This window comes from Miniopterus natalensis, chromosome 1 (genome assembly GCF_054644295.1).
Source record: "Miniopterus natalensis isolate mMinNat1 chromosome 1, mMinNat1.hap1, whole genome shotgun sequence".
NCBI lineage: Eukaryota > Metazoa > Chordata > Mammalia > Chiroptera > Miniopteridae > Miniopterus > Miniopterus natalensis.
The window spans coordinates 125,931,576-125,953,536 of NC_142081.1; the positions used below are offsets into that span (position 1 = coordinate 125,931,576).

At 38.2% G+C, this 21,961-nt stretch overlaps 1 protein-coding gene across 2 annotated transcripts in view; it reads right to left on the reverse strand.

The window, feature by feature from the left end:
• Nucleotides 1-21,961, reverse strand: part of LOC107540229 (sperm-associated antigen 6) — a 51,237-nt gene that overhangs the window by 17,031 nt on the left and 12,245 nt on the right. For both annotated transcript variants that reach the window (XM_087815917.1, XM_087815920.1), the window contains exons 4-8: nucleotides 19,069-19,252; nucleotides 10,491-10,696; nucleotides 9,216-9,389; nucleotides 7,900-8,052; nucleotides 4,980-5,171 (exon numbers count right to left, since the gene is read on the reverse strand). In XM_087815917.1, coding sequence (XP_087672043.1) covers nucleotides 4,980-5,171; nucleotides 7,900-8,052; nucleotides 9,216-9,389; nucleotides 10,491-10,696; nucleotides 19,069-19,252 — 909 coding nt within the window. The remainder of the gene's footprint in view (nucleotides 1-4,979; nucleotides 5,172-7,899; nucleotides 8,053-9,215; nucleotides 9,390-10,490; nucleotides 10,697-19,068; nucleotides 19,253-21,961) is intronic.

Consider the following 21,961-nt stretch of genomic DNA (forward strand, 5'->3'; position numbering starts at 1 on the left):
AGGGGGGAGGGGCAGGAGGGCGGGCTGTGGGAAGAGGGAGGAGGAGAGAAGAGTTTGGGGACAGGGGAGGGAAGAGGGAGACCCAAAAGACAATAATGATAATGGGATAAAGAAATGCGAGGTCAAAGGAGAAATACATGTATAGGTTAAAATTACGTGTATATAAATACGCTGTCCTGGACAGCTCAAAACTGAAAATAGAATTGTGGTTTCTCAACCAGAAAGTCAAGGAATCACAGAATTTGTTAAATGGGAAAAGGCCTTAGCACATTGTCAATCTTACTCTTCCTACCAAGCATTGCCAGGCAATCAGTCAACATCAGAGAAATACAAGGGAATCTCCAAATCTACCAAATCATTCTTTGATCTAGAAAGTCATAAAAAATGAAAAAACTTTCATCTTAGAAATCAACTTCACTCAATGACTTTGTAGAGAAATAACATGTAAACATAACCAAATAAACATCATTCACTTTTAAAAAATTTATGTATTATACTTTTAAATTTGTAAATATATAAATTGATTAAAAAATGATTCACTATATATAAATTTCAGAATCCCTGAACTATACAGTTCTAATTAATTTCCTGCCTCATTGTATCATCTAAAGTTGTCTCAGCAAATGTGTTTTCTTATTTGTTAATTTATTGTTTTAAAATGTAAATACAATTTAACTTACTGTTAATTTTACTTTGAATTATTGTCTTTTCTGTGCACTTCTTTATTATTTTTTTTTACTTTTATTTTTATTTCTTTAATGTTTCTTTACCTTTATTGATGAGACCATTACAGATGTCCCCCTTTTAACCCCACCGATCCCTTCCACCCCACATCCATCCCACCCCCAGGCCCGCCCCACACCAATGACCCCATCCATGGGCCATGCCCATAAACATACAAGTTCCCTGATTAATCTTCCCCACCTACACCCCCCTCCCTGCTTTCCCTCTGAGATCCCTCAGTTTGTTCCAAGCTTCTATGTTACTGGACCCACTTTGTTCATCAGTTTATTTTGTTTATTATATTCCACATATAAGTGAGATCATTTGGTACTTGTTCTTCTCTGACTGGCTTATTTCACTTAGCTTAATACTCTCTAGTTCCCTCCATGCTGTGCCAAAGGCCAAAAGGTCCTTCCTCTTCACAGCTGAATAGTACTCCATGGTGTGAATGTGCCACAGCTTTTTGTCCACTCATCTACTGATGGGCACTTGGGCTGTTTCCAAATCTTAGCTATTGTGAATTGCGCTGCTATGAACATAGGGGTGCATAAGTTCTTTGCAATTGGCGTTTGGGGTTCCTTACGATATACTCCCAGAAGTGGGATCACTAGGTCAAATGGCAGGTCAATTTTTAATCTTTTGAGGAAACTCCATACTGCTTTCCATAGTGGCTGCCCCAGTCTGCATTCCCACCAGCAGTGTACTAGGGAGCCCTTTTCTCCACACCCTCACCAGCACTTGTCCTTTGTTGACTTGTTGATGGAGCCATTCTGACAGGTGTGAAGTGACACCTCACTGGGGTTTTAATTTGCATCTCTCTGATGATTAGGGATGTTGAGCATTTTTTCATATGTCTCTTAGTCATTTGTATGTCCTCTTTGGAGAAGTGTCTATTTAGGTCCATTGCCCATTTTTTAATTGGATTGTTTGTCTTTTGTTAAGTTGTATAAGTTCCTTATATATTTTGGATATTAACCCTTTATCCAATGTGTCATTGGCAAATATGTTCTCCCATACAGTGGGCTCCCTTTTCGTTTTGTTGATGGTTTCCTTTGTTGTGCAGAAGCTTTTTATTTTGATGCAGTGCGATTTGTTTATTTTCTCCTTAGTTTCTCTTGCCCTAGGAGATGTATCAGCAAACACATTGCTATGAGAGATGTCTGAGATTTTGCTGCCTATGTTTTCCTCTAGGATTTTGATGGTTTCATGCCTTACGTTTAAGTCTTTTATTCATTTTGAATTTACTTTTGTGTATGGTGTAAGTTGGTGGTCCAGTTTCACTTTTTTGCATGTATCTGTCCAATTTTTCCAACACCATTTATTGAAAAGACTGTCTTTACTCCATTGTATGTTCTTGCTTCCTTTGTTAAATATTAATTGACCATAATGGCATGGGTCAATTTCTGGGTTCTCTGTTCTGTTCCACTGATGAATATGTCTGTTCTTATGCCAGTACCAGGCTGTTTTGATTGCAGTGGCTTTGTAGTATAACTTGATATCTGGTATTGTGATTCCTCCAACTTTGTTCTTCTTTCTCAAGATTGCCATGGCTATTTGGGGTGTTTTTTGGCTCCAGATAAATTTTCGAAGTGTTTTTTCTAGATCTGTGAAATATGCTGTTGGTATTTTAATAGGGATTGCATTGAATTTATAAATTGCTTTGGGTAGTATGGACATTTTAATGATATTAATTCTTCCAATCCATCAGCATGGTATGTTCTTCCACTTGTTTAAACCTTCCTCTATTTCTTTTTTCAGTGTCCTGTAGTTTTCTGAGTAAAGGTCTTTTACATCTTTGGTTAAGTTTATTCCTAGGTATCTTATTTTTTTAGTTGCAATGGTAAATGGGATTGTTTTTTTAGTTTCTGTTTCTGAGAGTTCATTATTGGTGTATAAAAATGCCATCAATTTCTGGGTGTTAATTTTATATCCTGCTACCTTGCTGAATTCATTTATTAAATCTAGTAGTTTTCTGGTGGAGTCTTTAGGATTCTCTATGTACAATATCATGTCATATGCAAATAATGACAGTTTTGTTACCAACTTTCCAATTTGGATACCTTTTATGTTTTCTTCTTGTCTAATCGCTGTGGCTAGGTCTTCCAGTACTATGTTGAATAAGAGTGGTGAAAGTGGACACTCCTGTCTTGTTCCTGTTCTTAGGGGAAATGGTTTTAATTTTTGTCCACTGAGTGTGATGTTGGCTATAGGTTTGTCATATATGGCCTTTATTATGTTGAGGTATGATCCCTCTATTCCCACTTTGCTGAGAGTTTTTATCAAAAATGGGTGTTGAATTTATCAAATGCTTTTTCTCTATCTATTGATATAATCATGTGATTTTTATCTTTCTATTTGTTTATATGATGTATCACGTTTATTGATTTGCGAATATTGTACCACCCTTGCATCCCTGGAATAAATCCCACTTGGTCATGATGTATGATCTTTTTAATATATTGCTGGATCCGATTTGCTAATATTTTGTTGAGGATTTTAGCATCTATGTTCATCAGGGATATTGGTCTGTAATTCTCTTTCTTTGTAGTGTCTTTATCTGGTTTTGGAATTAGGCTAATGCTGGCCTCTCAAAAAGAGTTTGGAAGTGTTCCTTCCTCTTGGATATTTTGAAATAGTTTGAGGAGGATAGGTGTTAATTCTTCTTTGAATGTTTGGTAAAACTCCCCTGTAAAGCCATCTGGGCCAGGGCTTTTGTGTGTCGGGAGCCCTTTGATTACTGCTTCAATTTCATCAGCAGTTATCGGCCTATTTAGACTTTCTGACTCTTCCTGATTGAGTTTTGAAAGGTTGTATTTTTCTAGGAATTCATCCATTTCATCCAGGTTGTCCAGCTTGGTGGCACATAGTTCATAGTATTTTCTTACAATCCTTTGTATTTCTGTTGGGTCAGTTGTTATTTCACCTCTTTTGTCTTTGATTTTGTTTATTTGGGTTTTCTGTCTTTGTTTCTTGATGAGTCTGGCTAAAGGTTCATCAATCTTGTTTATCTTTTCAAAGAACCAGCTCTTGGTTTCATTGATCTTTTGTATTGTTTTTTAGTCTCTATGTCATTTATTTCTGCTCTAATCTTTATTATTTCTTTCCTTCTACTTACTTTGGGCTTTTCTTGTTGTTCCCTTTCTAAGTTTTTAAGTTGTAGGGTTAGAGAGTCTATTAAAAGTTTTTCTTGTTTTCTAAGGTAGGCTTGTAGTGCTATAAACTTTCCTCTCAGGACTTCTTTCATTGTGTCCCATAGATTTGGAGTTGTTGTGTGTTCATTTTCATTTGTTTCCAGGAAGTTTTTTATTTCTTTCTTAATCTCTTTGGTAACCCATTCATTGTTTAAAAATATGCTTTTCAGTCTCCATGTGTTTAAATGTCTTTTAGTGTTTTTATTGTAGTTGATTTCTAGTTTCATGTCATCGTGATCCGAGAAGATGCTTGAAATGATTTCAGTCTTCTTGAACTTATAGAGACCTGTTTTGTGTCCTAACATGTGTTCTATCTTTGAGAATGTCCTGTGTGTCTGTGCACTTCTTTAAATCCAAGTCAATTCTAAATGCTGTTTTCAAAAAGTTACATTTTCCTAATAAGGCAGTATACTGGGAAACATTTTCTTTCTTTACGATTCTATAATTATTAAAGAACTATCCTACTTTATATTCATGTTTTGTGAATCATTTTAGTAGCTAGTAATGTTTTTTTCAGAAAGCTGGATTTTTAAAAATGCATATTTAAAGATGTTTAATTTAGTGAATACTGTGGACATTTTCCTTTTAAGGAATAAATTTCAGACAAACAATTTAAAAAACAGGCAGACTTGGAGTTAGGAGAGGTGAATTGTGGCTTCAGGAACACCCCCTGCCCAGTTACATTATACATTAGAAAGCACCTTAAATTCTTTTGGACTCAATTTTTTGATGTAAGATGGACTAAAGTTCTCTGCAGCCAATTCCAACTTCAAAATTCCTCAATTCCTATTCTATAAGAAAAGTTAGCAGGAATGCAGAAGGCAACTGCCAGACATTCACTTTATAAACAACTTTGCACCTGCAGAGATCTTTCTTTAAAACATATCACTGATTTTTAGAGACAAGAGTAACCCATTTTCAAAGAAGACTCCTCAGTTCTGATAAATTTGTATTTTTTGACTCATAAAAGCAATATTGTCCATAATGAAAATTAAGACATTTTAAATTACCTATCGAGTCAAAATCCAACAAATCTTCACAAAACAGTAAGAATCAAGCACTTACTTTTACTTGAAGATCCTCAGAGCTTTCTGGTGACATGTACAAAGCAAGCAGCACTGGCAGAATGTTTGTGACCGCGACAGCCCGGGCATGCTCCGGAGTGTGTCTCCCAATCTGTGCCAAGGCCCAGGCAGTAGCAGCCTTAATATGGTCTTCTGGTTCTTCTGACAAGCAGACTGACAACTGGGGTACACCCTGCAGCATTGATCAAAAGTGCAAGTGTTACGACTCTAGAGCAGGATTAGAGCCTTCTGTGTCTCTCAGACATTAGAAGAAATCATTTTGGCCTTGGTCCTTTTGTTCCTAAATGGTTCAATAAATGAGCAGAGCACAGGGGCTGTCATTTTTCAAGTCAATAAAATGACTAGAACCAGTTTACCTTAATTATCCATTACAATCCAACTAAATTATCTCTGCTAGCCTTTACTCCCCAAACAGAGGCATTCAGCCAAACAACAGATACCACAGATTTATATATAGGCAAAACCAGATTCCACTGTGACAAATTTAAAATGCTTAGATTTTAAAGCCTTTTATTTTCCTTTGTTAAAAAAGTTAACTTAGAATCCTTTAAATTGTCTTTTCACTAAGTATAGCAGATCTGACAACAAAATAACTACTACAGATTTGAAATCCAATGAGTAATATGAGCCAGAATTCTATTTTAAGTAACTTTTACATTAAATACAAAACCTTTCCTGAACTAGTAAATACATTTCCATTCATTTTGGTTAAATTTCATTATTTTATTATTTTATTTTATTTTATTTTATTTTATTTTATTTTATTTTATTTTATTTTATTTTATTTTATTTTATTTTATTTTATTTTATTTTAAATGTTTTAAAATTTATCTTAGAGAAGGAGGGAAGGGAGGCAGAAAGAGGGAAGAGAGAGAAACATCTGTGTGAGAGAGAAACATCAGTCATCTGCCCCCTGCCCGCCCCCACTGGGGATCGAGCCCTGTCCTGACCAGGAATCAAACTGGTGACCTTTTGGTGCATGTGACGATGCTCAGGCAATGGAGCCACACCAGCCAGGACTTCGTCAACTTTTAAATGATAGTTTTGCCTATTTTAACATGACTGAATGTCAAAGTAGAAATGATTACTTTTGTTACACAAATAGCATGTGCTTGTATTTTGAACTTTAGGCTTCAGTTTTATCTAAATAATCGAAACAGAATTAAATGGCGTCAAATACATCTGTTTCTATATCTAAGGCAGCATCAAATAGCCAAATCAAATTATAATTCTGGATTCTGTATAGGAATAATTTTATAACTAATTTGAGACTATAACAATTATCACCTTAAATTTAGTACCACTAAGGCCAATGTCACATTGCCATGTACCATAGCAAAGTCCAAGTGATCATACACACTTTTTCCCCTGTGCCTTTACATTTGGTTATTAAGACCAATTTCTTGAAGGGATCTGTCATATTTCTTCATTGGCTTCTTATTTCCAACTAAAACTGTTTGTCTGGCAATACAAAAGGTCAGACCTGTCTTCCCAATGAGGCAACTTAACAGAAAGTCTGTTCTCTGGGACGTATCAAAACTGCAGAAGCTGGAGGGAGCGAAGTCAGCCCCCCAACACCCCACCCTCCAAACACTGACTCACTGGCTTCAGATGTTATGAATAGTAAATGAGATAAGAAACATGCATGTGCTTGGAAAATTATAAAGTATTATTTAAATGTGAAGTACTGCTATTAGTCCTTATGGTGCTATGTGGGAAAAAGAAAGAAAGACACAGAACTGTGCATTTGCCTCAAACTGCTGCTTCCACCTTGACCTTCAACTAACCGAGAGACAAGTAGGTGGGAGAGGCCAGCAGCAGCTCTGCCCTCGACCAAAGGAGGGGAGCGCCTCCTGGTTAGTTTGGGGAGGACATAGAGAAAGCAAACGCAATTGCTGCTGCTTTCATCTTTCTTCCTATGTGTAAGCTTTCTGACGATCCACAGCGGAACCAAGAATCAAAAATCCCAGTAATATCCCCACAGTGACCCTTCAGAAAGCAGCACTACTATTCTAGTCACTATCATAGTCTCTGGTAATAAAAGAACAAAAGGAAAAGCGTAGGATAAAAACCAAGTAAAGCAAAGAATTATCAAGGAATAAGTAGAAAATAAAGATCTGAGGGTCCTTTTTATTCTGAGGATTAGCAAGGGATAAAAAAAATCCACACTTCTGTTTAACATACAGAGCAGATTTCCCATGCTGATAAGAAACCCACACGCTAGATGGTCGCTGGAGACATGAAGCACACAGCCTCTGAAGCATTGCTCAGATCAATATTTATGCACTCAATCAATATTTTTGAGCACCTACTATGTGTCAGGGCTATGCTGTATGGTGGGTTAATACCAAGTTATAAATTGAGATGAAGCCAAATTCCTAAAACAAAGACACAGCATCGCTTTCTGACACGTGCTCTGAATTGCCTTCATCTAAAAAGAGAAATTAGTTCAGGAAAGCAGAAGGAAAATGGATAAGAAGGGATGTCCTAGCTACTGTCATCTCCTACCCAAATGACAGGAAAGGGGAGGATGACTCCTGGGCATGTAATTACACTAGTTGTCTTTAATCACAGTGTGCTTCACGTGTTTGTAAATGTACACAGTCACCCTTCAGGATGCAAACACACTGAGTATTTCAAAATAGGTAATACTAATATTCGGAAGTATCAATATTTTGTAGATATTAAATACTGAGTAAAACTTTAAACTGCCTACAGAGTAAACCTTACTTCAAGCATTGCTTTCAGAAACTTACTAATAAGCCTTGACAACATGCCAAAAAATTCTTCAGGTTCCTTTCACTCTGGTCAGTCATATTTGATAACCTGTGGGAGAGTATTACTGTGGTTCTGTCTTAGAATATCTCACTGCAGTAACCAGAAGAAAATCAAGAACAAACCTTGCTAATGATCACCGCCATTGCCAGGTTCTCCGAATGAGCCGCCACATAGCCCAGCATCATGATGCCAGGCAGCCTTATGTTTCCTTTGCAGGACCCAATGCAGTCAATCACGGCGGCAACGCCTCCTGCATTAACTATCAACTGCGAAAGCTGAGGGGAAGGAAGGAGAGCTAGGTAGCTGTGACTGTAAGGACAGGATGATCTGTAAACATTACTATTGTCAAACATTTTCACTTAGGACCTAAAAACACCTGGTAAAATTTGAAAAAATATGATTTAGTGAAATTACTATACTTATTAAAGAAATATGCAAGTACAATAATTCTATTTTGAATGTACAAATATACTCACTGTGCAGAGTTTACTCTGTGCTTCATTTTTCATGCATCAGTGGCACAACTTTTATCTCTATCTAATGGATGTCAAAACTCCCACCTAGACACTAAGCCTAGGCTAGTTCGTAACTAGCTAACTACTGAAAGCCCCAAGCACAATGTGTGGGCATGAAGCAGATTACTCCTTGACTGCTGAACGACAATGTCAGACTTGAAATAGCCTCGCCTAGTTATCCCCCTTTGCCAACAGTGATTATTAGCTGATTACATTTCAATTATAAAAAATTTCAAGCAAATAAAGATGTTAGGTGAAATAAAGAATGAGGACTTTAAACTTTAGTGAAATGAAACTGATCAGTCAGAATATATCCAGAAAAAGGTACAACTGCAGAAGGCACCCAGGCCTGCTCCATCTCTATGCCTTTGGCATCTGAGAACTCAGGGCGGAACCACCACGGAAGGGCAGCTCCTAGAGGAGTCACACTAGGCCCGGGCCCTGCTGGTCTCTCCCACCTGGAACTGTACGGCTCTCACTACTCCCAGATCACCTAAATGACAAGAATGGAAAGTCTAGGGTCCCCACGATCTAGAAATGGAAAGCAGGAAATGATTAAAAACAGATTTCTGTCTGACTCCATTGATACAACCCAGTGGGGTTTGCAATGAGGGGCCCTTTCGGCCCCTGGGAAATGTTTGGCAACATATGGAGACACTTGATGGTCACGATGTGGGAGATGCTACTGACGGGCAGTGGGTGCTGCTAAATATCCATCCTCCAGTGTCCAGGACAGCGGGACAGCCCCCTACAACACAGAATTATCTAGCCCAAAATGTCCACAGTGCTCAGATGACAAACCCTGACCTAACCAAATCATGTGGCACAGCACCTGGGCCTTCTATACAAATTGATGTTTTACTTTACAACAAAAACTGACTAATATTATTGGACTTAAAAAGCTTTTTTTTTTTTTTTTTTACCTCAGGCGTATGCTTTGCAATCTCTCTAATTAAAGTAGAAGCATTTTTCTTCACGTATTCATCTTTGTCCTTCAGGCAGGTAAGTACCACTGGAAAAATCTCTGCTTCAACCACCATTTCTGCCAGATCCACAGAATGTTTTGCGATCTGACTGAGAGCTGAGAGGACCTGACGCTGTCAAGCAAAAACCAAAATAAAACAAAACGTTACGTAGAGTCCACTGCAGCGATCAGATATACTTCAAGCAGCTTTATACAGTCAAATTCCTTTCTAAAAAGAAAAAACAGCCCGCAGGGCGTGGCTCAGCTGTTGAGCGTTGACCTAGATCCAGGCGATTGGGGTTTGATTCCCGGTCAGGGCACATGCCCTGGTTGCAGGCTCAATCCCCAATGACTCTCTCATCATTGATGTTTCTGTCTGTCTCTCCCTCTCCTTTCCTCTCTCTGAAATCAATAAAGTTATATTTAAAAAACAAAACAAAAAACACAATTACATATGTAACATAACCTAAGATTTCTGAGTCTAGAGACATTCACATCTTAGTCTTATACCTAAATACTCAATTTCTTAAATTCCCTAATTTTCAAATTGAATGTCTTAGTTTTCTGTGGACTATTTAAATCTCTATCACAGATTGGACTATTTAAATCTCTATCACAGATGATCAAAGAATATGACCTTTGGATAAATACTATTTCTTAATTATGTAATGCTTAACTTGTTAATTTACAATACATGTGGTAATATAGTACAAAAAGATCAGGCAGAACTAACATGTTTGGCATGATACTGATAACATCAAAGCACTTTCCATTGCTTAGTTAATTAACATTAACAACTTTTAAACCTTATGGGGTATAACTAGTAGCATATAAAAGTATAACTGATGACTATTAACTGAAAATCAGATTGTAGAAAGCTAAAGAAAAGACAAACATAAATATGACAATTTTCATAAGAAATTTAAATATAATAATGGTGACCTAGAAAACCTTTAGGTGCCTTCCCACCCTGAAATTCAATCATGTGATTCCTTATTTTAATGATTAATGTTAATACTGATGCTACGTCTAATTTTTAACATTGAACATATTTTTCCCAGTCACGTCTTTATTGTCTAATCCTTACAGCATATTTTTCACATATTAAAAGATCAAATATGTAATACAGTCACGTTTTCAATGATAATATATAAATTACCTTTGAAAATAATCTATACACATTTCCATTCTCTTAGATTAGCAGAAGTCTGTTTTTTAACTTGTTTTTAAATACCTTCAATTTAGCATCAGGGTTCAGAATCATCTGGGCTAAGTGAGCAATAGCTCCTGCATCCACTACGGTCTGTGCTAACTCTGGAGAATGCTTTGAAATATCACTGAGGTCCGAAGCAGCAATCCTTTTCAAAGCAATTTCTGGCTCCTGGATACAAAGTACTAAAAGAGGAACTGCTCCCGCATCCACCACAGCTTGTGACAGCTCTGTGGGTCCAAGAAAATAATTGAGTGAGTATGGGGGACTGACCCTTGTGCGAGCCATTTTTCACCCTGACAGATACAGCAAAGAAAAAAGGGGAGGGTGTACTTCAGTGTCTCGACATCTGCATTTCAAATCAGCCCTCCTGGTTTCATAAACCATGTGGACCAATCCTGAGCGGAAAAGAATACAGGTCAATAGATGGACCTCCATTTACATGAACACATTTAGGTAGATTAGGCGGAAATGGATTTTTTTTTTTAGGAGAGTAAGCAGATGTCAGCTGTTTAAGCTCTGACAATTCTGCACTTCTCAATAGATAAGCATTTTATGCATGGTTTACAGTAACGAGAAAAAGTACCAAAAATTTGTCAAACACACTAACTAGGCAGTATTTTGTACTATTTACATGAGTAAACATTAACATGAATCTTGTGCTAATATGTCAAATAAATACCATTTATCTTATAGTATTTTTAAAAGACTTTTTAAAGCCTTGGCCAGCGTGGCTCAGTTGGTTGAGCACTGACCCATGCATGGAAGGTCACAGGCTCCATTCCTGGTCAGGGCACATGCCCAGGGTTCAGGTTCAGTCTCGGTGGATCATGTTTCTCTCTCACATCGATATTTCTTTCTCTCCCTCCGTCTCCCTTCCTCTCTCTCCCCGGCCCCCCCAAAAAATCAAGCTTAAAAAAAACCTTTTTACAAAATGAAAAGGTGCATTTTTGCGCATATAAAAACACTTTCAAAATGAGGTCTACGACTAAACGGCCTACTTTTATATATATTAATACTAATGTTTAGATAAAGGAATAAATTTGTCTTAACCATTTTACTTGTCAGAAATAAACACCTTTTGAATATGCATGTTGATTACTTGTGTGTCCAAGAATAACAGCTATAAAAATAATACTTTTTTAAAAAAATCCTCATCCAAGGATATGTTTCTATTGATTTGAGAGAGAGAGAGAGAGAAATATCAATGTGAGAGAGAAACATCGATCAATAGCCTCCTGTACTTGCCCCCATTGGGGATGGAACCCATAACCTAGGTATGTACCTTGACTGGGAATCGAACCTGCAACCCTTTGGTGTATGGGACAACACTCCAACCAACTGAGCCACCTTACCTAAAATTTTGCATTATGCTTAAAAAAACCTTAAATGGAAAATGCATATTTAGTATTCAGACTTCACTGGCATTCACACTTTGCTCCAGCCTAGTTTAGATAAGTCCCTGACTTCAAGGAGCTCAGGTCACGGAGGAGGCTAGATAGTAAACAGCTCCTGGTGCTCTGGTGGAATTCTCTACAAGAACACACAAAGGAAAGAGGAAACAGAAAAGGGAGACAGAAATGAGACACTGGATGGTATTTTTATAAAAGTGGTCCTTAGTTAGCAGTTGTTAGTGTGACTCCTTTCGAGAAGTTCCTTGAAGCTATATGTGGGTTTCTACTGTCCACTTGCATTCCTGAGAATGAAGCCAGCCCAAAAATTTTAACAACTGCATAATATTCCAAGTAAATATGTCATAAATTTACTTAGCGATTCCCATCCTCTAGGACATTGGTTTGGTTTGGTTTTGGTTTTTGCCATTATAAAGTACAGTATGGTGAATCTCTTTGTGCATTAAGATTATGTATTAGCCTGGCCGGCCGTGGCTCAGTGGTTGAGCGTTGACCTAGGATCCAGGCGATCGGGGTTCGATTCCCGGTCAGGGCACATGCCTGGGTTGCGGGCTCGATCCCCAGTCGGGGGTGTGCAGGAGGCAGCCGATCAATGACTCTCTCATCATTGATGTTTCTATCTCTCTCTCCCTCTCCCTTCCTCTCTCTGAAATCAATAAAGGTATACTTTAAAAAAAAAAGAAAAAAAAGATTATGTATTAGTTACCCATTGCTACATAACAAATGACCCAATCTCAGCAACTTGAAACAACATCACTTACTATCTCACATTTCCTGCAGGTCAGGAATCCAGGAGCAGCCTTGCTAGATGGTCTTGGCTCAGAATTTCTCATGAAGCTGCCTTCACACTATCAGCTGGGGTTGCAGTCATTTGAAGGCACAACTTGGGGAGAACCTGCTCCCAAGCTCTCATGCAGTTGTTGGGAAGCTCAGTTTCTTGCTGGCCACATCAACCTTTTCAAGGCTGCCAGAGTGTCCTCGGGTGTGTGTGTGTGTGTGTGTGTGTGTGTGTGTACATATACATATATATTTACTTAGGATAGAGGCCCAGAGGCGAACTTACTGAGGGGAAGAATGTTGACAGTTTTGAGGTTCTTGATAGTTTTAGATTAAACCACATGAGACTGCTGTGTTTGTTTTTTTAAAGTCAAAACCAGTCGAATATAGGTAATTTCATATAGGTCAACCTAACATGCACTGCAATATTGTTCCCAAAGGGGATTATCAGTATATGTCCCCGTCGACAATGTGTGAGGCTGGCAGTTCGGCCATTTACCTTATAAAGTTCATTTCAGCCCCTACATCAATTGAGACGCTGAATCATCATTTACTTCTCCCTAAATGGTGTTTTTAGTTCCATAGTCTTTAACTTACCGCATATTACAGTGAGTTAAAAAATATGGCTGAGTCCAGCCAGTGTGACTCAGTGGTTGCGCATCAACCCATGCACCAGAAAGTCACCAGTTCCATTCCTGGTAGAGCACCTGCCTGGGTTTTGGGCTCAATCCCCAGCAGGAGGCGTGCAGGAGGCAGTCGATCAATGCTGATATTTCTTTCTCATCGATGTTTCTCTCTCCCTCTCCCTTCCTGTCTCTCTAAAATCAATAAAAATGTATTTTTAAAAATATGGTTAAGTTACACTGATTAATAAGCATGAATATCAAGTATGACTTTTTTAGCCCATGGCATTACTACCATATTTGCCTTTTAACAAATAACCACAAAGCACAAGCCACAGTAATTCTAACTCAGTGCTGTCCAATAGTAACGCGGACCACATATATAATTTAAAATTTTCTAGTGGCCACATTTAAAAAGTAAAAATAAATAGGTGAAATTAATTTTAATAATATACATAATTTAACATAATATATACAAAATATTATAATTTCAACATGTAATTAATATTTTAACATTTTAATGAGATATTTCACTCTTTTTTTGTTTGTTAATCCTCACCTGAGGATATTTTTTCCATTGATTTTGAGAGACAGTAGAAAGGAAGGAAGACCAAGACCCTGAGAGGACACTTAGAAAGCTGCTGAATAGTCTACTGAGTTTGCCCCTAGGAACTCCCCTAAAAATCTCTACCCTTAAAGCCTTTAGGATAGAGGACCCAGTGCGCTCTCCCTCCCAGGAGCACACCAGCGCCTTCCCCTCCTCCTTCCCGTCCCAGCCCCTACCCCAGGCACATCACTTTTACCTTCCTCACTTCTAAGTTCAAGGGCCCTTCCTTTGCCTCTGTAACTTATTTCCTCAGCCCATTTCATCTACAAATTACTTTTTCTATCTCTGTGATTTTCCAAATAAATGTTCTCTTATAGTTTGAGTCTTGGCTCTGAATTCTTTCCTAGCCAGAGTTCAAGTACCGAGGTTGCTGAACCCAGATCTGCTCTGACCCCACAGGTCTAACAATTCCACCCCCAACAGAAGCACTTTCAAATTTCAGTCAAGTACACTATGCCTAATGTAGTTCTAGAAATTCAAATGTAAATAAAATGTAAATGAAACTCAAAAGTATGTTTTCCCTCAATATCTGAAAGATCTTAGGAGGATTTATATACTAGTGACTGGAAAATAAACCTAGTTTGAGTAATAATTTTGTCCTAATCTAATTTATGAAACCCTTAGGATACAAACACCCTTCTCTTTATGCACACTCAGCACACACATTTGGTGATGTTTCTTGCATAGGTATTTGCACTAAACAGGAAACAAAGCCTCAGACTGTAAGAATGTTAGGTGCCCTCAGGGAGAGGAAGTATTGTGTGGGTTAGAGGGTTCAGTGTCTCAGATGCTTTTTTGGTGATTATAATGATGATGGTGATAAAGAAACTGCTAGTCTTATATATAAAGTTATAGGTCTCGGTGACTTTGATAGATGAAGGAGGCAGGAGAAAGCAAAGGGGTGGGATATCTGGGACTGGATGAAAAGTAAAACGAGTAGACACACACTTCTCCTGTCCACCCTCACTTACTCTGAGACATACACTACAAAGGCCCCAGTTAACTCAGGTATTTGTTTGTAATGTGGGTTTTTAATTACTGCTTCCTAAGTCCGTTCCATACAATTTAGGATACTGGTATTCACATATAGGTGGTAGGAGTGGATGATAAGAATACAATGCTTGCAAAAAATCTGAATTTTAAAATTGTTTTCCCCTTTAATCATTTCACCATTCTGTATAAGAGAGAAAGGAATCAGGCTGGCCAGCTCCGTCTGGATTCTTTCCTTACATTATTGACTTAGTAACCTGGATACACTCTAGTAAGTGTCCGTAGCATCCAAACCAGCCATTTCCTGGAAGCGCTGCTCAGCTTTGGCAGCTGCAGTCTCCCCTCCTAACTGCTCCTGAGCTGAACGGAAACGCCTCGCTTGATTTAGGTCCTAAGGACATCAGTCGGGTCTGTGGGAGGAAGAATAGTCACATGTGGAAACCAGCCACAGGGCTGAGAGCAGAGGCACCGGGCGTGGCCTTCAAACAGAGGGAGGAGGCGGCAGGAGGGGTGATGAGCTCGGACACGGTCCTCCTCACCGTGAAGACCAAGGCGCTCTGAAGGGTTTCCAGTAACTGCCAGGCGGCTCCACCATAAACTGCTGTCTGACCAGAATAAATCCTTTAACCTCTCTACTTCAGTTTCCTCATCTAAGATGACAATTACCTCGGTAACTGAAACGCTTTAGAACACCTAATCACACGCATTCCTGTTGCCAGGCTTGAGAACCGCCAACACTTATAAGAGGCCAAGTTCATCAGGGACAGCATGTTCAGCTAATGCTCCCAAAACAAGCACCTAAAACTTATTTCTGAGCCCAAACGTGGAAGACTGTTCCTGCGAAAACCACTTACATGGCTCCTCCTTCCTGGCACTTGCAGCCAGACTACTGCCCGCCCCTCACCAAGTCCTCCGGCGGCTGCCACTCCTGACGCGGTTCCCTGGAAGCGCTGGGTCTCCACGGGACTGTCCTGCAGGCTGCCCGGGGTGGGGAGGGGGCCCTCCCAGGGGAAGCCTGTGGCTCCGCAGCCCCTGGCTCCTTCGCCTCCCCCTCACACTTCCAGCCCGCCAGGGTCCTCGCCTTGCTGCTTGGATCTCCAAAGCAAGACTGATCTTTAGAAACAGTGAGAGCGTTTACACGGATTAGGATCATTCTGCAGAGTGGGAAAGTGTGGCGAGAAGGAAGGAGAGAGACAACCAATATGAGAAGAATTCTACCTCAGCCTTTTTAAGGAGCAGCACAAAATTAACGAAATAACATCCTCAAAGTAAGAGACACCTTTCATCAGTGTATTCAACAACTGGTGGTTCAATCATAGAAATTTAATGACACAATTTGTACGGAATTGAAAAAAGCACGCATGCCGTTTCTGGTTGTTAACCCCCTGTTCTCTTTGGTTATCTATAAAACTTTAAAATCTATACATAGAAGTAACCTTTAGAAATGGTATTTTTTAAATAAGGAAAAGTCAGCAAATTGGTTTCTCTCCTCTACTAATTGTGTGCTTACTTTATTTTTATTTCCTATACACAAAATCTTTTCCTTCTAGTGCCCTTAAAGATACACTTTATTTCTTTTGCATCTCTATTTGAGGTTTATATTTCTTAATCAGTCTAATCAAACATTTCACCGCTAATACTAAGAAGTAAACATTGAATGACTGTCCTCCCCTTAATCTCAATATATTCCATTTTTAGGAAATTGTCGAGAAAGAAATCAGGTTATTTGGAGGTAAATCCTCTATTTTCATTGATATTCAGGATGTGAATGATGACTTCTTTTATTGCTTTCTACATAACAATTCCCTTTCCTTCAGAGAATTATATGCAGTAAAGCTCCTCTGGGAGCTTCTGAGGCCCAGGCCTTTAAGTACCATGAAATACTGAAATTACAGGAGGACAACCATGTGGGAGCCAGATTATAGCAAAAAATTAGAATGGAATCCCTAAGACAAACCCAATTTAGGGACTATAGACCCTACTTATGAACTATTAGCCTCAAATTCAACAAAAGGGAGGTATGGAAAGGTTATCTATCAGTACCGGCCTGAGAATGTATCTGTACAGTTGTCCCTCAAAGCTCTTTGCACCACCCTTTGAAATACTGATGTTATGTTTGCTATTAAGTCCTCTGACATTAAAAAATATATATATTAAATATATCCATGTAGTTTCCCCCTGATAACCAGCTTCTGGTTTAAAACACTATCTTTGTTTTCTCAATCAACACATATAGAGCAATAGTCCTAAGATGAACCTATCTGGAAAACCAAAATCCAGATATTAAGGAAATAATTTAATATACTAATTCTGAATCATTCTTAGCATGACAATAGTGTTCTTTCTCAATTTTATATCATCTAACTTCTTTTTTGTCTCTAATAGTGCCACCACTTTAAGAACCAAATTAAACATAACCATGGGAGAACTTCTTACTGTTTGTTTTGAATTTCTTCTTCAAAACTCTTTCAAGAAGTATTTAGTGATGCCATATGGCACAAGGCTAACATGGGCTTTAGATTCAGACAGATTTAGACTCTAATTCCAGTTCCACCTTTAACATAACTTCAGGAATCCTCTCTAAGTTCCACTTTCTTCCTCTGTTTAATAAGGACAGTAATACCTACCCGCAAGGCAGCAAAATCAAAATGAGGCAATGTATCTGAAGCACACTGTACAGAGCCAGGGACATAGTAATTACTCAGTAAATGGTAGCTATGATTTTATACATATGTAAACACTGAAAATCTGGAAAATGAAGAAAAATATCCTAATTCTATCACCCTAGTGACACAAATATGTATATCTCTGTAATTTATGTCCACATAAAAAAACTTACTTTTATATTATTATAAATTTAATATACAGTTTTGTCCTTTCTTCCATTATAATCACTTTTCCATGTTACCATGTAGTATTCACAATTGCCTTCTTAAATTTCTGCCAAACATTTGGGTTGTTTTTTTTTATATTACAAATAATGCTACAATAACATTTGCATGAATATCGCTTTTCTTTCTGTGGAATTCTTTCCTTAGGGTGAATTACTAGCAATGTGGATCATTAGAGTAACCATAAGCTCTTTTGTGACTTAGTTTTACCAAACACTTTCCCACAAGTTTAGACAATTTGTGGCGCCTCCACCCATGGGCATAAACACTATTGAGCCCTGTCCACCCTCCGGTATTAATACTGCTTCCTTTCATTTACGGAATATTGACCGTGCGCCAAGCGCTGGTCTCAGTGCTTCCCATGTCTGCCATCCTCATAGCAAATCTCTGAATAACTCTGAAGCAGTTGCCCTCTTTTTGCAGATAAGGAAGTAAAGGTTCAGAAAGCTTACAAGCCACATCCAATGTGGCATGGCAGCTAAGCGGTAGGACCTGGGCTCACACTGGGGCCCTGCCCAGTGCCACAGCGCTCTCACCCACTTGGCTGTGCTCCTGCTTCATTCTTTTTTACCCCCAGGGAACCATAGGTGGGAAAAGCTATTTGCACGGATATTTTCATACGCAGTTCTTGATTACTAGCAAAGTTGATCATTTCTACATGTGTGTTAAACTGCATATTCTTCTAGTGTTACTTGTTCATATTATTTATCGACTTCTGTAAAGAGGCAGGCGAGTTTGTTCCCTCTGTATTTTCCTGATCAGGTGTCAGCACAGCCTTCCCGCGAGAGGGCCAGGCCCTGAGCTGTCGGTCTGTGAGAGGTGACCCTTCTCTGTCTCCTTCCTGCCCAATATGGGCTGAATACAAGCATGTTCTAGAAAGTTATGTGCATATCTTTTTAATGTTACTCACTTACATGATACGGCCCCTGGCTGATTTGGAATACCCTATGTTGGGAGTGAAACTGAAGACTCAATATACCCTGAGGGGTGACAAGCTAAAATGATTTCTTAACCAATTTACCAAGGTCTTTGAGAATTAATCTCATTTGCCTCAGCCCCGCTCCCTCCCACCCTTTCTCTTTCCATCTACAAATTTCTCTTCCGCTAACTAAGATAAAGACTGGAATGTGCAGATTTTTTAATGAATTTGCAATCCAAACAACTTGAGCACCATTCAGAGCTTATCTTCCATAATGTATAAAAACATCATCAAACCCTCACCCATGCTTTACTACGCAAAGCCAGATTTATCTAATACTAAATATAAACTTTAGTAATCCTTTTTAAAATATGCTCCATTACCTGCATTATGTCTTGCAATATATCCAAGTGCCCAGGCTGCAGCCTCTTTGACTCCAGGGTCAAAATCCTCCAAGCATATCACCAGCGTGTCCAGCGCTCCACAATCAACTATGGCCTGAGCTAGTTGAGGGGAATGTTTAGCAACTGCCCGTAACACAAAGGCAGCTGCTTTCTTGTAGAAACGCTTCAAGGATAAAATAGATAAAACTCAAAGTGAGTTGAGCACTTATATAACGAAAAGCTAAAATAGACCAAAACTAACGTAAAAATAACATTAATATAATAAAACTCAACAGCTTTTAAATATGAAAGAAAAACATCCTGCAACGTTATTTTGATTTTTTTATGTTCCCCCATTGCTTTCGTTTAGTAGCTAAACGAAAACAGTGTCTTATATTACATTTCAAGTGTTTTATTCTAAAACATGCATTTATAAAATAAAATATTTCCTGCAAATTGTATTTCCTACAAATTCATTATTTTATTTAACGAGATTTTTATGTATCTGCATTACACTAAAGGTCTTTGTTTGACCCATGGGAACTCTTGGATTGTTTGCATGTGCAGCTAAACTGTCAACTCACAAATTTGTTTCCTTTACTTGCCCTCAGTCTCTAAGCCTGGTAGGCCTTTCATGACCTCAGCTAATCTTTCTGGTGTGCTAAGTTATCATGAAATAACAACCATGTTTAGAGGTGCACTTATCAATCATTGAATCAACGTAAAGGCAAAACATTCATGATACATTTTAAAACTTTTCCTGGTACATAAACTAGCCAAACAATGGGACATGTTATTTATTCCTTTTTAGAAATTATTTTTTAAAAAAGATAAATGGAAATGACTTAACATTATGTGAATGCTTCATATTTATAATATTTTCTACATATAAGTTTTGCCATATTAAGAAATAAAATAAAAATAAAACATCATTTTCTTCATATAGCTAAGGAAATTAAATGTATAGGAAGTATTTAGCTGTAATAGTGTGGTTTTATGGTTCACATAATGACACAGTAATAGTCTCCTAAATCTTCCTTTTATTAACAGAACCCAGGTAATCCCCTATTTTAGATTGTTCCTAAACAGTCTAAAGTGACTGGGTGTCATAGCATCTGTTTTGAATGCATTCTATTTAGTTAGGCTAAAATATTAAGGTATAAAAAAAATTTGTGAGAGAAAATACAAGTATATTTTTAACATTATATCTCAAAACCTGGTATATACTGATGATGTAAGAAATATGCTATTTAGTAATGATGTTTTGATTTTATATAGTTTAGTTTCTTAAAGGTAACATGTAGATATTAAAATATTTGTTGTAAAGTCTAATTTTATATGTCAGAAACCAAATACCTACTAATTTATAGTAAAAATTAGAATAGAGTTTTAAAGTAGCTTTCCACAGATTTTCTTTTTTAAAAAAATATGTTTTTATTGACTTTAGAGAGAAAGAGTAAGAGTGAGAGAGAGAGAGAGAGAGAGAGAGAGAAACAATGGTTGCCTCCCACACACGCCCTGACCGGGGATCAAACCCGCAACCTGGGTATGTGCCCTGACTGGGAATCAAACCGGAGACCTTTCAGCTCACAGGATGACACTCAACCAACTAAGTCACACTGGCCAATGCTTCACAGATTATTTTCTTATAATTGTGGAAAAATAATGGTAATACATTTCTTTTCATTACCTTAAGCTAATTTGACTTTTTATATTGTAGAATTTTCAAATTCTCAGAGTTTTTTGGGTATTGTCACTACTAACTCCAGAGCCTATAACCCACACTTTCTGATCTCATCCCCCTTTCTCCTAATTTCTGCTTTCCCAAAATCCTCTCCCATTTCTCACCAAAGGAATTTCCTTGAAGAAAAAAAAAAGCAAAAGCAAAACCAGAGGACTTTGTACCTGGTAAAGAAAAATTAAATCTCCTGCGAGAAATGACTGGCAGGTGAAGGAAACAGAAGCCTGTGAATAATGCTTCACATTCTCAATTTCTAGTCACTTTTCTGCCCTAATACATTTTTGTCTCTTTTCAACTGATGGACATCATTCACACTTAGAAAACTTCTATTAAGAACCTTCCATGTGGGATACAAAATACACACTCTGCCCTCAAAGGAAGGAGTTCAAAGTCCAGGAAGAAGAAAGTCTAACAGTTTAGATGACAGAAGGAATACCTACAAGAAAAATAAAATTTCTGTGACTCCTTGAGGGGTAAAACGGTGATTAGTAAATGGCTCTCCAATTTATAAAAATAAGGCAAATTTGTCAACAATTAGGATTTGTGTTTACTTTTTAAAATTCTGGTAAAATACACGTAACATAAAACTTACCATTTTTACCATTTTAAAGTATATGATTCCGTGGCATTTAGTGCATTCACGATGTGGTGCAACCACCTTTCCAGTTCCAGAACATTTTTATCACCCCAACAAGAGCCCCGTGTGTTAAGCAGCCGCTCCTCCCTCTCTGAGGCCTGGGCAGCCACTGGTCTGCTTCTGTCCCTATAGATTTGCATTGTCCGAACAGTTCATATAAATGGAATCATATAATATGTAGCCCTTGTGTCTGGCTTCTTTCTCTCAGCATAACCTTTTTAAGGTTCCTCCATGTTGCAGCGTATATTGGTACTTCATCTTTTTTATGACTGATAATATGCCACTGCATGGATACCTCACCTTTTGTTTATCCATTCTTTTTTTCTTTTTTTTAAATATATCTTTATTGATTTCAGAGAGAGGAAGGGAGAGGGAGAGAGAGAGATAGAAACATCAATGATGAGAGAGTCATTGATCTGCTGCAGCCCGCAACCGGGGCATGTGCCCTGACCAGGAGTCGAACCCTGATCGCCTGGATCCTAGGCCGATGCTCAGCCGCTGAGCCACGCCCGGCT